This window comes from Gopherus evgoodei, chromosome 9 (genome assembly GCF_007399415.2).
Source record: "Gopherus evgoodei ecotype Sinaloan lineage chromosome 9, rGopEvg1_v1.p, whole genome shotgun sequence".
Taxonomy (NCBI): Eukaryota; Metazoa; Chordata; order Testudines; family Testudinidae; genus Gopherus; species Gopherus evgoodei.
Window position 1 is genome coordinate 24,915,112 of NC_044330.1, and position 16,679 is coordinate 24,931,790.

Here is a 16,679-nt window from a genome sequence, read left to right on the forward strand (position 1 = left end):
TCAGCTGGCATAGCTTCTGCCAGAACAGTCTCTTCTCCAGACTCATCAGGAGTCTAGAGTCCATCTGGAACACTGCATGCAATGGCTCTGTAGTCAGAGCTTGTAACAGGTCCCTGGAGACAGCCAAGAGCCTGCATCCTCCCACTTCAGCAGCCTGCCCAGATTGAGTTGGGCTGCTTCCTTTTATGCTCTGCCTCCAGGCTGAGCATGCCCAGCAGAGCCAGAGGGGTGGGACTTCCTCAGCCTGCAAAGCTCAGTTAACTCTTTCAGGGCTGGTGCAGGGTAGGTACATCCCATCACAGACTCAAGGAGAAGAGGGGCGGGGGCGACATGGTGAGATTGAGAACAATATGTAAGGAAGATTACTTTAACAGTGCATTTTGAATTGACTGAAGAGGAGTGATGTGGGTATAAGGAAGGTCACAAAGGAGGTGATTACAGTAGTCAAGCTAGGAGAGGGCTTGGAGAATTGGTTTAGTTACTTGGACAGACAGTAAAGATCAGATGACAGAAATCTTGTGTAGTAAGAAGCTGAAAGATCTGGATGTAGCTTGAATGTGCAGGGCAAGAGAGAGTCTAAAAAGGTTGCAGGCCTGAGTAACAAGAAGTTTAGTAATGATGGCCAACACAGAGAGAGAGAGAGGAGTGTGGCAGGCTTGGAAAGAAAGTTCAGTTTTATTCATGTAAAGTTTAAACTGAAGGTGAGATACCTAGAAAGAGATGTCAGAGAGAAAAGCTAAACTGCGGGATTAAGTGAAGAGAGAAAGGTCTGGAGTGGAGAGGTTGCATTTTGAGTCATTTTGATATTTGTAGCTATGTGAATAGATAGATCACCCAGACAAAGGATGTAGAGAGAGAGAAAAATGGGCTTCAGATCGATGCATGTGACCAGGGCCAATCAGAGAGGGGTCCAGGAGGGCCATTTAGACACTTGTTAATTTTGTGGCATTTGATAAGTTTCACAACTTGTTTTTATGTGCATCCCTATCAGACCAAAATGTGATACACTCCCTCAGCTTAGAGCAGCAAATTTAAGCAAATAAGAGATGTGATTTGGTAAAAGACATAATTTTTTTTGCACAGAAAAGGGTTAGAAAAGCATTTGTTAAATAAAAAAATATTCAATTATATCTCACTCTTCTTTTTTGTGTGTGCCTTAATATGTTTTCATGTGTCATCATTTTTTATTTTATTATGGCTAGGGGTCTCAAAAGCTGGAAGTGGCCTGGGCCTCTCTGGACCTCTGAGAGGGCCTGTGTGGAACCCCACAGAAAGTGAGAAGAGCAATTTGCTAAAGGAGACACTGACCAATCAACCAACAAAGAGGCAGTAGGAGAACCAGAAGAAGACAAAGTTTCTAAAAAGGATGATATGCCCTAGTGTCAAAAAGCAGCAGAAAGGTCAAGGTGAGTGAGGATGCGGAATGGGGTCTATAATTTAGCCAACACAAAGTCACTAATAAGAGTGATGAGAGCAGTTTTATTTGAGTGAAAAGGGTCTGAACCACTCTGGAGCAGATCCAGACGTGACTGGAGGATATCCAGGCTGAAGTTAGAGGAGAGAAGCTCAAGGGAGCAGTTATTATCTTATTATCTTAAAGGCACAGGGAAGGAGGAAGATGGGGCCATAGCTGGAGGGGCAAAATAGAGTGACTGAGTATGTGGGAGATCACACCATGTTTTTTATCTTTGTTTCAATTACTTACAGTCAAAGGTATCATAAAGCGGTATGACTTAGAAAGATCAGAAATCAGAAAAACTGCAAGCATAGCCCAAGTTAAAATAAATAAATCCCCTTGTGCTAAGGATGATGGTGAGGAAAAAAAAGAGAAGTTCAAACACACGTGCACACACAAAAAGAGCCAAAAAGAACATTTTGGAATGTTTTTTTTTAATGGGGTTGAATAGAAAAAAAAAGATTGCATTTAACCAAAAGGCAAGTAACTTGTCAAAAATTATTAGCTAAAAAGTCACTATTTAAAGGTTCAGTAACATGCTGCATTTTAAATGTAACTTGATAAAACCATATTTTGGCATGTTTGCTCTGGGATTACCAAGACAGGCATTATTTCCTATCTCTTAACTTTGACTCAGAATAAAGTGACAGTGGCTCTGAACAAACTTAAAAACTCAAGTTTATTTTTCCTGGCAGTTACAATCTGTACTTGGAAATATGAAACTGTTATTCAGAACAAATATCATAAGATTCCAAAGCACTAAAATTACTATATTGTAAAAGGACAACATGAGCTGTTATGGAGAGGGAGGAGGGGGTTGTTATCCCCCAAAGAACATTGTGCTCTCTTGCAGTACCACCACTTCTGTCTTTCAAATAAACAATTATGGGCACTTCACTCTGTCCCCGTGTAAAGAACTCTGTCACATTAAAATTTCCAGTTCAGACCCTTGAGTACAGATCTGTTTCAGTTCTGCTAATTGAATTAAATGGTTGGGAGCTTTTCAGAGAAATTAAACTAAAGTACTAAAAATAATTTCCTTTTTGAGTTAATGAATAAAGCTTGTTCTAAAATTTATTTTTTTCTAGATAAAGTAAAAATGTGACACCCCTTCAAGTCAGGTTGAACTTTTAGTGCCTGATCCTGCATTCTCTGTGCACCCAAAATTCACACTAAAATCAATGGATTTTATATCAGTACATACCCCTCTGCTTGCTATCCCCTACCGCCAGCCCTGGATTTTATATGCAGAAAACCAGTTATTGTGGCACAGGTGGGCTGTGGAGTTTTTATAGCATGTTGGCGTGGGGGGGGGGAGGGTGCTTCAGAAAGAAAAAAGTTAAGAACCCCAGGTCTAGAGAGTACAATGAAAATACATGATTCGTCAATGAAAATATAGCTAATTTAGGGCCTGATCCTGCTAAGTGCTCAACATCCTCAATTGCCTTTGAATTCAGCCTAGCAGGATTGAGTCTTTAGGAAAGAAATGTTTAGAACTAAAAGTGCATCTGCATCAGTTAAATAGTAAGAGAAAAGAACTGTGACTGCCTTTCCCTAGTAAGTGTACAGCATTGTACTGTTCCTGACATTGCTATCATGTTGTTACGCTGCTGATAAAGTCACTGGGTTTTAAATTGGAAAGTAAAAAGAATCACATATACTAATATTTTTGAAAAAACCCAATATAAATAGCTAATGATACTTATGAACCTAAAAATATAATTATTTTCTTCTGTGATATGATTCAGGAAAGGGCTTTAATTAACTGAGACAAGTCCCAAGTATATTAAGGCTACAAAATAGTGTCTGATAATTTATAAAGTAGACATTCATTTCAAATAAAATTAGTCTTCAGAACAAAAAGGTTTGACAATACTAGAGGGTTGCATGCTTCATTGTTTATGTAGGCCAAGCCATAAACTCAGCCAAGACCTTGTCTTGCTATGGCAGGGCTCCAGGGCCCTCCATTCTTGTCAGAACTCTGTTGATTTTGGTGAAAACTGGAAATCTGGATTTTAGTGAAAATCAGACTTTTCTGGATTTCCAATTTTTACCGAAATTAATAGAGTTCTGACCAGAGTGTGGGGGGGAGGGCCTGTCTGGAATGGAAGACAGGTAGAGTAGGAGCACACCTCGACAGAATGGGTCTGAGAGGCCCTCTTGAGGGACACAGAGAAGCTTCTAGCAGCCTGAGTTCCACTAAAATTGAGCCCTCAAAGTGCCCATTAGTGCTGCTGGCAGAGAAAGCTCTTTGGTGCCATAACAATATTCCCTGTCCCCTTGCCCCAACCTAACCCTCATCCTAAATCTCAAAATCAGGCCTTTTCGGTTTTCCCAATTTTCATCCAAATTAAGAGATCAAAGTGGATTGGCAAGGAGCCTGGCTGGAGTAGGGCCTAACCAGAATGGAGATTAAAGGCCCGAATGTGGGGGCTGACCAGAGTTGGGGGTGAGGAACTCAGCTGGAGGAAGGGACTGGGCTGCAAGGGGATGAAGGGCCCACCAATCCTATTATCACCCTAAACTCTAACCCTGAGGTCACTGCCTCACACTTATATCCAGCATGACCCTGCTACCCTCCCTTAGGCCATTAAGGTCAACACCTCATCTTTGTACCCAGAGTGACTCTGCTCCCCTCCCACAGATCTTTGTTAGGTCACTCCCTCACCCTTGTTTTCTGAATGACCAAATGGTGATTTTAGTGGAAATCAGGATTTTTCAGTTTTCCAATTTTCACCAACTGATGCCTAGACCATTCTGTCCATTGAGGTCTTGATTATTCCCTTGAAATGTTGGTTTTCAAAAGTTACTGCCATACAGACAGACAAAAAAATTGCTATCAAGTTGAGTGTAGGTCCTCGCTTCACTTGGGCAAAAAGAGGACCAAGCACAGCCATTTTATATTAATCACAATTTAAAGTTCAGAGACAAAACTTTTTACAGCTTATACACAAAGTACTTAGAATGAGAAGAGGGTTCTTTGGTTTCTGGACTATTATGATGACAATCTATAAAGACCTCAGATCATTAAACTGATTAGATAAGAGTACCTTAAAGTGATATTAATCCATCAATGTTTCTGAATTCCCAGACGGCAGTGGTGATTCATAGTGCTTCTCACTATCTACAGCTGGTCCCTCCCTCCCCAATGTACTACAGGAGGAGGTCAGGGTGAAACAGAGTAAAAAGAGTAGGAGGAGAACAGATCAGAGATGTAAGCAGGGGTGCTGGAACAATTTGTATAGTTGGGGTGCTGAGAGCCAGTGAACCAAACTGTAAACCCTGTATATGATGGAAACCACTTCAAGCCAGGGGGTGCAGCAGTACCCCCAGCACCTGTAGTTCCAGCACCTGTGCATGTAAGCATAGGCATGCACACCCTAATGCCCACGGGCCGGATCCAGCCCCTCAGGGCTTTGGATCCAGCCTGCAGGATTTGCTTCCTGTGGTGCTGCAGGCCCTAGGCCACTCTCAGAAGCGGTTGGCATGGCACCACATCCCTGGGCCCCCGTGTGTTGCTCCAGGCACCATCCTCCGCAGCTCCCATTGGCTGGGAACAGGGAACCGCGAGCTTTGGGGGAGGTACCTGGAGGCGTGGCAAGGGCAGAGTGCGGAGCCCTGGGCCTCCTACCAAGGGGCTGCGCAGGGACATGATGAACGGTGTGGGGCCAGGGCAGGCAGGCAGGGAGCGCGCTACTGCAGGTAAGCAGCGCTGGGCTGGAGCCTGAACTCCTCCTGCACCCTGCCCCCCAACTCCCTGCCCTGAGCCCCCTGCCTGCACCCTGTACCCCAACTCCCTGCCCTAAGCCCCCTGCCTGCACCTCGCACCTCAACCCCCTGATGAGCCCCCTCCTGCACTCCACCCCCCAACTCCCTGCCCTGAGCCCCCTGCCACCCCCTCCTGCACCCCAACCCCTGCCTTGAGCCCCCTGCTGCACTCTGCACTCCCATGCACCCAAACTCCCTGCCTTAAGCCCCCTGCCTGCACCTCACACCCCTCCTGCACTCCAACCCCACGCCCTGAGCCCCCTGCTGCACCCTGCAACCTCATGCATTCCAACTCCCTGCCCTGAGCCCCGTTGCACCCTGCATCCCTCCTGTACCTCAACTCCCTGCCCTAAGCCCCCTGCCTGCACCTCATACCCCAACCCCCTGCCCTCAACCCCCTGCTGCACCCAGCACTCCAACTCCCTGCCCTGAGCCCCCTGCCGCACCCCGCACCCCTCCTACACCCCAACCCCCTGCCCTGAGCCCCTCTTGCACTCCGCATCCCTCCTGCACCCCAACCTCCTGCCGAGCCGCCTCTTGCACTCCACACCCCTCCTGCACCCCAACTCCCTTCCCTGAGCCCCCTCAAACACCCTGCATACCTCCTCTGCCCCAATGCCTTGGCCTGAGCCCCTTCCTGCACACTGCACCCCCTCCCACACCCCGCACTCCCTCTCACACCCCAACCTTTATGATGTTTGCCTTTGAAAAAAATAATTCCCTGGGTGCACACCTTAATGAAATGTGCTGCACACGCCTATGGGTAAGTGGGAAAAGGACCATACAGGGCCTCAGCAGTAAGGATGAGGAGGTTGAATCTGACATGGAAAAAGACAGTAAGCCACTTAAGGGAATCAAGGAAAAGAAGTTGTGATTGAAGCAGTTATAGGAGAGATGACTTTAGCATGGTGTTTTTGACAGACTGAAGGGCAAAGAGGTGGAGGTCAGGGGAGGTAAGAAAAGATTACAGCAATCAAGGCAAGGGATGGCCAATAGATGGACATTAAAAGATGTTCTATTTAACTTTACATTAATGTACTAAGTGCACTGATAGCCACGTATGTGAGAGAGCTCTTGAAGATTAAGAGCCAAAGTAGTGCAAATCACAAAAAAAAACCATAACATCAAATAACACCAGAGATAAATTTGACCCATAAGAATTTTTGCCAAGGACCTGATCTCCATAACAGCAGATACTATGAAAACATGACAAGAAGTCTGTGAAGTATAAATAGTTTTGAAGGGCAGCATTTCCAGCTGTTACACTATAGCATCTCTGGGAGTAGATTCAGCTCTGAGCTGTATTAATTTTTTGAAAAACTAATGGTGTTCCATGGCTACGCTGAACATCTTTTAGCCCACCGAAGACAAGTGGAGAACTGAACCAAGATGGATAGCCATTCCTATTATGTCTCTCTGACTCTATACAGTAGACATCTGGGGAGCATAAATCACGCAGGAGAAAGAAAGCTTTAGTGATCTGACCCATTCTTAGCCAGCTGAATAAGTCACCCTAGTAGCTTCTGAAAGAACGGAACTTTAAATTACAGTATTTCTACATGTCTGAATAGCTTGTAAGGAGCATGACCTTGGGATAATGCCCATTTCGGCCCATACTTTAGATTCCACTGACAAAAATTACTATATTACAGGAATTGCATGTTTCGGTACTTATAAAAAATGAAAAATAACCTATCCAATGTACCTGAATCTTTTTTTCCTTATTCATCTACTTACTTAGAAACAGATCTTTGTGCCCCATTGCTAAACACAGGGCTAAACACTTATATTTGAAATATCCAGTTACAAAATAACTAAATATTGGCCTTTCATCTTAAAGGCCAGCAACTAAGTCCCCTGTTTTGTGAGATTTTTAAAGGCTTAGATTGATTCTGATATAAATAAAATAAAGACCTGAAACTACAAGCAGGAGTGTAACTGAATGTTTAATTTTAGTGGTTGGCCAAATACCAAAAAACAATATTTATCCAAAGCTGTACTAGAAGCTGAACAATGGATATAAACAGAAAAACAAACTTTTACTGACCCGAAGTTCTATGTTTTGTAATTCCTTCTCCTTTCTAACTTTTTTATTCTCCCCTGTATTATTTTCTTCTTCATCTGAATGCTCCACACACACACACACTCCCGTCACCCTAATTCCCTTTTCTGACAGATTACCTCTAGTTTCTCCTGTTTCCCTTCCTCCTAATCCTGAATTTCCCCCATTCTTGCAAGACAAAAAAAAATGACTGAGCTAGTCACACAGGTAGGACTACAGGGAGAAAGAGAGGTTTCCTCCTAACTATTCAACTATGAATATGTATTCTGTTGAAACTGATCCAATTCTTTATTCAAAGCCAAATTTCAGTACAGGTCTATTTTATAAGCAAGCCTCAATTTTACGTACTCTGAGATTACAAAAAGAAAAGTTATTGTGAGTCAACTTTAAAGCAACTATTTAGTTGGAAAATAGCACAGCTTGCCATGTGCACAAGTAAATGGCAGAATAATTATTAGACACACAAGGTATATGAGGTAATATCTTTTATTCTGTTGGTGAGAGAGACAAGCATTTGATCTTACAGAGAGCTCTGTGTAACACGGCTACAACAGCGCTGCATAGAATAATTATTAAAAAATTTCCCATTGGCAAATTGCACTATTTGCACATTTTGAACATATATGAACACAGTAAAAATAGGAGAATAATAAGAACAGAATGTCCCCCAGGCTGAAGAGTTCATTTAAAACATATACTGAAGCAATCAACTTGTCTTAAGGGGAATTTTTATTCAGATTTCATGCAACTTCCACTTTTTCAGACATTTGCTGCCTGAGAATAAAGAAGAATAGTTAATCATAAAACTACCATAGGATTTAAAGTCACTGTGTGTATATCTTTTGCTATATTTATACCACATGTGGTCATAAAAAACAGCACAAATTGCTATTTACCAACCATAGTATGAACTGCAAACCATTATAAAAAGTGACTTTAGTCTCCACTTGTGGGTGTCAATGAGCTCCTCCCATAACAAAGATATCAGTTACCTTCACACCAATATACTTCAAACAGGAAAAAAAAAATCTTTATATATCCACGTTCATGCGCACTAAGACAAAATATGAAGTGGAATTGGAGGGTATATAATTTTTATTGGCATTCATTTGAGTAGACTAATACATACTTGTTCCGCACTCATCCCAAACTCATGGCAGTAAATATAGGCACATAGAAATGGTCATGCTGGATCAGATGCTGTATTTGTAGTGTTATTAGTCTATGTATAATAACTTCCAGCCAGTGGAATATTCATAAGTCATTGTAGAATTTTGATCCCAGATGTTGTTATATTTCTAATATTTCTTACCTTTTGGATTTCTTCTGGTAATGCATGCATAGGAACATGTCGATCCATGGCCTTCCAAAATTCAGGCACGCTTATGAAGCAGGACCACACAAAACCCCTGGAGATTAAATGGTCAGAATTCGTTTAACAAGAGGGGTAAAAAACTATAACTATCTTGGGCAGTATTTTTAGAGGAGTTGCATGTGTACTTTTTCCTACTTTATTTCAATCTTGCTCAAGGCTTCATCATTTTGCACAACTTGACAAAACTATGCACACCATATATAGCCCCATCCTCTCTTGTCCTCCTACAGCTTAAAGGATCTGGGCTTGTCTACACTAGTGCTTAAGTCAATGTAATTTACATCACTTGGGGTGTGAAAAAGCCACCTCCCTGAGCGATGCAAGTTACAGCCACCTAAGCGCTGTCCACACCAGCGCTTGTGTTGGTGGAAACCACTCTCTCACCGACACAGCTTCCAGTTCTCGCCTAGGTGGAGTAATTATGCTGATGGGAAAGCAGTTGCACTGATGTAGCGCTTCTAGTGTAGACTAGCCCACAAATGAGAATTAGTCTACTGGTATTCTATTCTGTTTTCACCTATGAATTTAAGAATGAAATTTTCAAATGAAATTGAAAACTGTCCATCTATATAAACTTAACATTATTTAGTCATATCAGGTCAAATTTCACCTTCATTTCCACCAACACAATTCTGCTCTCCCCTCTGCTGTTACACTGTTACTCTCAACTAAGAGAAGAATTTGGTTCATTGACTTCAATGCAGCACTGCTGGACATAGGCAAGATTTGGCCCAGGGATGCCAGTAGGGTGACACAGGCATGACGGTGAGCACAATCTAGCCCGGCGACTTCAGTGGTGCTCTGCATAAGTATGAGCCAGAGCACAATCTTGTTCCACTACCTTGATAGAGCTGGTGCATGCAAGACCGCCGAGAGCGGGTTCGGGCCCTGGTGAAAAAAATGTTTCAGGCCCCCCCAGTAAGGGCGGACTAGCTAAACAGGGCCAACGAAGCCAGGGAAGCCCGGGGCTGGTAATTTGTACCAGCTCCCCCCCTCACCCTTGTTGACCCTGGGTGCATGTAGGTGAGAGCTCAGTGGGGCATGGTGGGGGAGAGCAAGAGCAGATTTTGGCCACTGACTGCAGTGGGGATGGAAACAAGCTAGACTTTAGCCCAGTGAGGCAGTGCTGGGACCAGCATGAGCTGACTCCTCCTGTTGACAAGGTCGGCTTTACGGCGATTCCACCAATTCCCCGGAATCGGGCCCTGCGCTGAAGAGGGCCCCGTTCCAGGGGTCTTGGGTGGCATTTCAGCAGCGGCGGGGGGAGGATCCTTTGGTGCTAAGGAAGACCTGGAGCAGACCCCGTGCCGCCGAAGCCCCAGACCGCTGCCGAGCATTCCAATCGGGCCCCGTGGGTCATAAAGCCAGCCCTGCCTGTTGACAACTCTCCCGGCTCATGATGCCTACAAAGAAGCTTGGCAGCATACGGCCACTGGTGAGCTGAAAGGGCTGCCTAGGGTGCCAACTGAGGCTGTGTGCTGCTTCCTCCTACTGCCCCGTGGCCTTGTCCCAGGCTGTAAGCGCCTCGGGGCAGGGGCTGTCTTCCTGTGCCAGTCTGTACAGCGCTGGCCCACAGACTCCTGTGGGATGGGGAAGCAGCGCTAAGCCTTGAAGGATACTGCTCTGCATAGGTTTCAGAGTAGCAGCCGTGTTAGTCTGTATCCGCAAAAAGAAGAGGCGTCCTTGTGGCACCTTAGAGACTAACAAATATATTTGAACATAAGCAATTTGTTAGTCTCTAAGGTGCCACAAGAACTCCTGCTCTGCGCAGGAATGTGCACCGGTAGCACTTATCGATAGGTACCAATTGTAAGAAACTGTTCGTGTATTAAAGTGCTAGCTGAGGTAGCGAGTGCCTACAGACAGCAGTTATTGCACCAGTGTCTGTGAAATGCTGCGTGCAGAAATGTGCTGTCTGTAGCAGTCAGTGATACGTACAGCGCGTGAGAAACAGCTTTTGGGAAGAGATGCCGCCTTATCTGTACATGCCTGGAAACTGTTACCCTGTGTCAATCTTCCCTCGCATGTCCGACCCCGAGCGCAGCGGAGCCCTCCCTCCCCCGACGCTCCAACCGCAGGCCGCCGCCCCTGACTCCGAACGGGGCCTGCGGGCTCCGGGTGGGGGGGGGTGGCCCCGCGGTGGGAGGGGGACGCGCAGGGAGTCGGGGGGCGGGGATCGGGCATTTTCTTACCACGGCGTCCCTCGCGCTGCCGGGGACTCCTACAGCTTCCCTGGTAACCACGGCAACCGCGCAACATTGAGGAACGTAACGACGCGTCAGTTAGCGTGAGGGGAGCGGAAGAGAGTCACGTGCCTGGCGAAAGGCGAGGCTGAGGTGGGGAGAGACTGCAGCGCAGCGGTGAGTAGGTAGGGGGAGCAATGGGGGTGGGTGTAGTCACCGGACCTAACTGATCAAACCTCAGCTTGCTCAGGCTGTAGCCCCTGCTCGTGTGAAAAATACAAACCTCCATCTCTTCGCTAGGAGTTTAACTCGTCTGCTAAGTCACTAGGAACACGCTGTATTCATTCTTTCCCTAGCCAAGGTAATGCCAGTGAATGATAATAATAAGGAAAAGGAGAGGGGCAAGAGGTGATGTAGCTGTGTACAAACAGATGGTGGCTATGTTTGCAGAGGCTAATTATATACTACTTTAGGTTATGAAATAATATCCAGTGAGGCTGCCTGGTCTGCTCTGCAGACTGATTGGGGTGTAGTCCAGAGACACCATGTACTTCCATCAAAACAAATGTGCAACAGTTAATCCATTGTAATGTGTGCTTTATATATTTAAAAAAAAACAAAAAGCCAATGAGATAATAGCAGTGTATAGTTATTGTGTATCATCAATCCAGTCATGGCTGATGTAAAGGTTGAATTGTCAACTTGGTATTGTATTTTATTGAGTGAGGAAATGTTAACTTGCACACTAGAATTAACCCTTGCTATTCCAAAAGTACTACCTTTAACTTCCACCTGGACAGGCACAAACAAGGGCAGACAAGACTTTGCTTTATCACCTCTTCTAATAGGCCCCTCCAATAATTGGGTACAACTACCACCACCCCTATTTTCCCAATCTTGGTATTGACACCTCCTCATCAATTATTGAGAATGGACCACATCCACCCTGAGCGAATTAGCCTTGTCATCACTGGTTCTCCACTTCTCTTCATGTGCCAGTATATTTATGCCTGCATCTGTAATTCTCACTCCATGCATCTTAAGAGGTGGGTTTTTTTACCCAGGGAAAACTTATGCCTAAATACATCTGTTAGTCTTTAAGGTGCCACCAGACTCCTTGTTTTTGTGGATACAGACTAACATGGCTACCCCTCTGTTACTTGGCACCACCCCTACTGTTCTACAGAGATTTGCAGAGAGCCTCAGCTACAGAATCTAAAACTAATATTTTGCTATTGCTCCTATGTGTGTGGGGCCTACCTATGTCATCTCAACCATCTGCTACTTTAGAATTTGCTATACTGCGGCATGATGGATTGTGGTGTCCTAGATTTCACTTCTTAATTCATATTGTGATCACGGGCTCAATTTAACATTAGTGGTCAACAGCTGAAGAAGCAGTATGTTCAGGCCCACCAGGATGGTGTTGACAAGGAGAGGATAACCAGCTGACTACCTACCTAGTTTTATTGAAAACAGAAAATCCTGATTTCACTTGAGCTGTCTGTGACCCTAGAATTGACTCTAAAGCCTGGGTCAATCCCTGAAAACTAGGACATCTGTTCACCCTCTATATGAACTGTCTGCTTTGCCAGCCCTGAATGAAATCTTTTTGAGTTTACAGTAGAGCAAGAAAAAGTAAATAAATTAATGAAAGATGTGAGAATCAAAGTAGAAGTTTTTATGATGACTCTTTCTGTTGAATTAATTTCATATCTGACACTAGCTTCTTTTCATCGGTGTTATTTTATGTGAATCCTCCCGCATCTACACCAAGGCCAGGAATCTGGGGCTTTTTATTTTATTGTGTCTTGTAAGCCTTGCCACAACAAACTATGGGTTTAGTTCACACACTGGTGAAATTGTTTGGGTTTTTTATAAACAGTTGTGGTCGATCAGACCTTTTGTCTAGTTCCTGCACTCATGTGAACCCATATAGCTCTCTGGTACTGCGGATGAGGCTTTGACCACAGAATGTCCTCTTGGCTTCATGATTGCATCTTTAAAAGTTGTTCATTTCCGACCTAAGCAATATACACTTACAGTACTGTCCTTTCATTTTTAAACTATGATATTAAATTTAGACAAATTGTCTTAGCAGAGGATAAAAACATGATATGTGATGAAACATCTGCTGGAATTCTAAACTGGAAAAAGCTAGCAGCAAGTCTCCTATAATGAAAAATAAGACAATCCTTGCCAGGGCTGGCTCCAGCTTTTCTGCTGCCCCAAGCAGCGCAAAAAAAAAAAAAAAAAAAAAAAAGACAACGATGACAACGAGTGGTGGCTCTTCGCCAGCAGGTCCTCCCTCTCTTCCTCTTCTGTGGCAATTCAGTGGCAGCTCAAAGAGGAAGAGAGGGAATGAGGACTTGCCGCCGGAGACCCGGACATGCCACCCCGATACCGGACAGAATGCCGCCTCTTTGAATTGGCCACCCCAAGCACCCGCTTCCTACGCTGGTGCCTGGATCCAGCCCTAATCCTTGCACAATGTTGTTGATCAAATTGGTTTCATTTGTGTATGGCCTATTCGTTATTTGTTAATTCTATTTATTTCTATATGAAAGACAGAGGTTATGTCTAGCACAAAACTATATACATAAAACAACTGCACCAAGGTAACGTTAAGGCTTAAATTAACTGAACCCGGACCCCCCTACCCTATGTCATGCTGAGCATCCTCAGCAATCAGTGACTTCAGTTCTGAACAAAGTCAGAAACATAAGAAAAGAACTTGCTGTGCAAACTTCAGCGTACAATATTGCCAATACACTACAGCTGAGCACTGCAATGTATGAGCATTTATTCAGGGATCCCACAAAAGAGTTTTGATGTATTTCTTTTACAGATATGAACAAAGTACCCTTGTTTGTTTGGTGAAATTCTTAACATTTCAAAATAAAGAGCATGAATTAAAATGAGATGAGCAGGGAAATATAGAGTTATGCCTGGTTCTATTTCACCTTTTAACACTTTATAGCTGGCCAAATAGAGATGTGCAATACCCGTGGAAGTCTATTGACCTGATCCTGTGTACAAGTGAAGTCAATAGCTATTTCTGCCATCAACTTGAATTGGAGCAGGATCCACCCTGGCAGTTGTAGGTATGCTTGACCTCTCTCAGGATCCAGCCAGTGTGAAGTTTGTTCAGAACCCAGCTCGTTATATATACACATGCCACGACTGACAAGAATATTTAGGGATAAATATAGACACAATTTCCAGCCCCTTTTAAAGTGATTGCATGACCAGAGAGTGGGAAATGGTAATTGTTTTGCTGAAAACTAGGGACTGTCCCTCCTAAAATGGGGACGTTCTGCGGTGTACACAGTGTATACTTAGGCACAGTTTGTTGCGATCTGAAGGCAGCTGTAACTGAATTTTCTTCCTTTTATTGTTAGAGATCTGATTTGCATTCTTAACAAAACTTCCTCTTAGCATATGCAGTAGAAGGGAGGCATGTTTACACTTGGTTACTTCCAAAAAGTGTGGTCATCTCAGGAACAGTTTGAATGGGGGAGTGTTTTTTTAAAAATTTTAAATGATAGACTAAGATTTACATCCCTCGGTGGAACGAACTCACGCAAATACAGAGCAAAATCCTCTTTCACCAGCTGCAGAGACTTGAAAAGCCTGATCCCTAAATGAGAGAGGCTCCCTCCCTCGGAGCAGGTCTGGGGACGTTTCATTGAGTAGTTTGAGAGTTATGGGGAGAAGGAAAGCAGCCTGCAGAGCTCCCACTAGGTTTGCTGTAAGCGGGTTTCTCTCCCAGCTGTTACACTCCCCTGATAACTAAGAGACTGTGTGTTCCTCCTCCCTAGTGAACTCACTGCCTGTCCCAGCAATAGCGTGACTCTCTTGGGCGGGCTCGAAGCAGAAGCTAAGCGTTTAGAGATTAACTGCTCCTCCCTCCCCAGAGCACCTGCACGCCAGCCCGGAAGCAGGGAGGGGTCCCCGGGGTCATTGGGGCAGGAGCACGAAGTGCGTGTGCCTCAGCAGCTCGCTGATCCCTGCACATCACGCAACCCCGGAGCCCAGCAGCCCCTGCGTGCCAGGCGCGCATACATGTCACGGCACAGGGCAGCCGCTCGGAAAGGGCAGCTCCCAGCTCCTCCTGCAGGGCATGACCCCGCCCGCTGCCAGGGCAGGGCAGTGGGGTTCAGCTGCTAAGCCATCTGCCTCCCGGGCCATTGCCCAGCTCCCGGGGCAGCGCCTACCTCTGGGTACCAGGGCAGTGCGAAGGTTCAGCTCCGTGGGTACCACAGGCACCCAGCTCCACGGGCACTGCAGGACAGTGCCCAGCAGGTCCTGGGCACCAGCTGCCCGGCTCCCTGTCAGAGCAGGCCATCATCGTCCAGGCACACCGGCTCTGTTCTCCAGTGCATGTGACCGGTGCCCTCCGCCCTAGCGGAGTCCGATTGCTCGGCTGTATTTCCCGTTATCCGTGCGTGACTAAGGCCCCATAGGCTGAGGCGCTGCTGGGAGCTTTGCGTGCAGACCTTAAAGCTGGGCTAACTCGCTAAGGCTGAGCGTGGCACAAGCAAAGCCGCATGCCTGAGCCGGGCCCCTTTCATCTCCAGGGGAAACTTCTTTTTTTCGCGATCAAGCCAGACATGCAATCGAGGCAGCTAATAAAGAGAATTTTCGACACCAGGACACGAAAGAAGCGTCCACCTTCTTATTAACCTACTTACAGGGGAGGGTGGGAAACGTCACTGAATCACTTTATCTCAAAACAGCGGAGCTAGAAATTAGGTAATTATGGCGGGACTGGCTGTCGCTAGCTGGAGACGAGACAGCCAAATATAGATGCTGCACGCACGCACTTCATGGTGTCTCTCTATATATATCTACACACATACACTCTCTCTCTCTCTCTCTCTCTGATTTCCATTAGGGTTTTTAAAAATCACTACAGGGATTAGACAGCCATTAAAACGGCGTAGGGGCTCTCTGCGTGTGTTTCTAAAACGTGATGAACCCGATCTAGTAGCCCATCTCTCCACAGCACCCCCTTACCCGCTGGCCTATTTAATAATTCAGCATGTAACGTTCAAAGCGCTTTACAAACATTAACTAACTAATCTTTCGGTCTCACGCAGGAGGAACATATGTTCAAAGGTCAAAATCAAGGGCTAACGAGTTCTTTCAGCCCTGATCGAAAGCCCTGGGTTTCTCTGTCCTTCCTACAGGCTATACGTGAACACCTCCGGTTCATCCCTCCCTCCTTCCCAAAACGTGGCGCAAACTGACCTCCCCTACCCAGCACGTTCTGGGGGGAAGCGGGGTGGGAGGCAGCTTAGTGTCGAGTCAGTTCAGTCGCATCACTCCCAAAGCACCCGGTTCAATGGGTTCACCTTGACTGACTTGCAGGGGGTGGGAGGAGGTTGCGCTGCGTGTGAAGCAGCACAGAGCGATTCAACCACATTTGTAGGAAGCGGGGGGTATTTAACTGCGCGCCGTATCAAAGAGAGAGCCCAGCCCTCCCGCTCCAGCGTTTGATTTGCCTTCTGAGCATATGTTCAGCCTGCGTGAGACCGGCCGAGTGGTTTGTATGGAGGGGGCCCTGAAGGCGCGGAGGAGGTGGAGAGCTGGGCACCGTTCCCCGCTCCTGTCACGCTACTGCAGTGCAAATTTCAGGGTAAGGTGTCGTGCAGATCAGCGCCGAGATCTGTTTATATAACCACAGTGTTATGATTGTGAAAGCCAGTAGTCACGCAGCAGCCGGGAGCTGTAGGGAAAGGGCAGGGCTCTTCCTCCCCCACGCTCAATCGAGTCTGCGGCTGTGTGAGAGGAGATCCTGTCACTTATACCACACACACTGCTGTTACACAG

At 45.7% G+C, this 16,679-nt stretch overlaps 1 protein-coding gene across 3 annotated transcripts in view; it reads right to left on the reverse strand.

The window, feature by feature from the left end:
- The window catches only part of LEKR1 (leucine, glutamate and lysine rich 1), a 119,764-nt gene extending 108,756 nt beyond the window's left edge, over positions 1-11,008 (reverse strand). For 2 of the 3 annotated variants that reach the window (XM_030575957.1, XM_030575956.1), the window contains exons 1-2: positions 10,854-11,008; positions 8,599-8,695 (exon numbers count right to left, since the gene is read on the reverse strand). In XM_030575957.1, coding sequence (XP_030431817.1) covers positions 8,599-8,646 — 48 coding nt within the window. In that variant the 5' untranslated portion in view covers positions 8,647-8,695; positions 10,854-11,008. The remainder of the gene's footprint in view (positions 1-8,598; positions 8,696-10,853) is intronic. The other variant, XM_030575958.1, reaches the window with a different exon arrangement.
- Between the last annotated feature and the right edge of the window lie 5,671 nt (positions 11,009-16,679).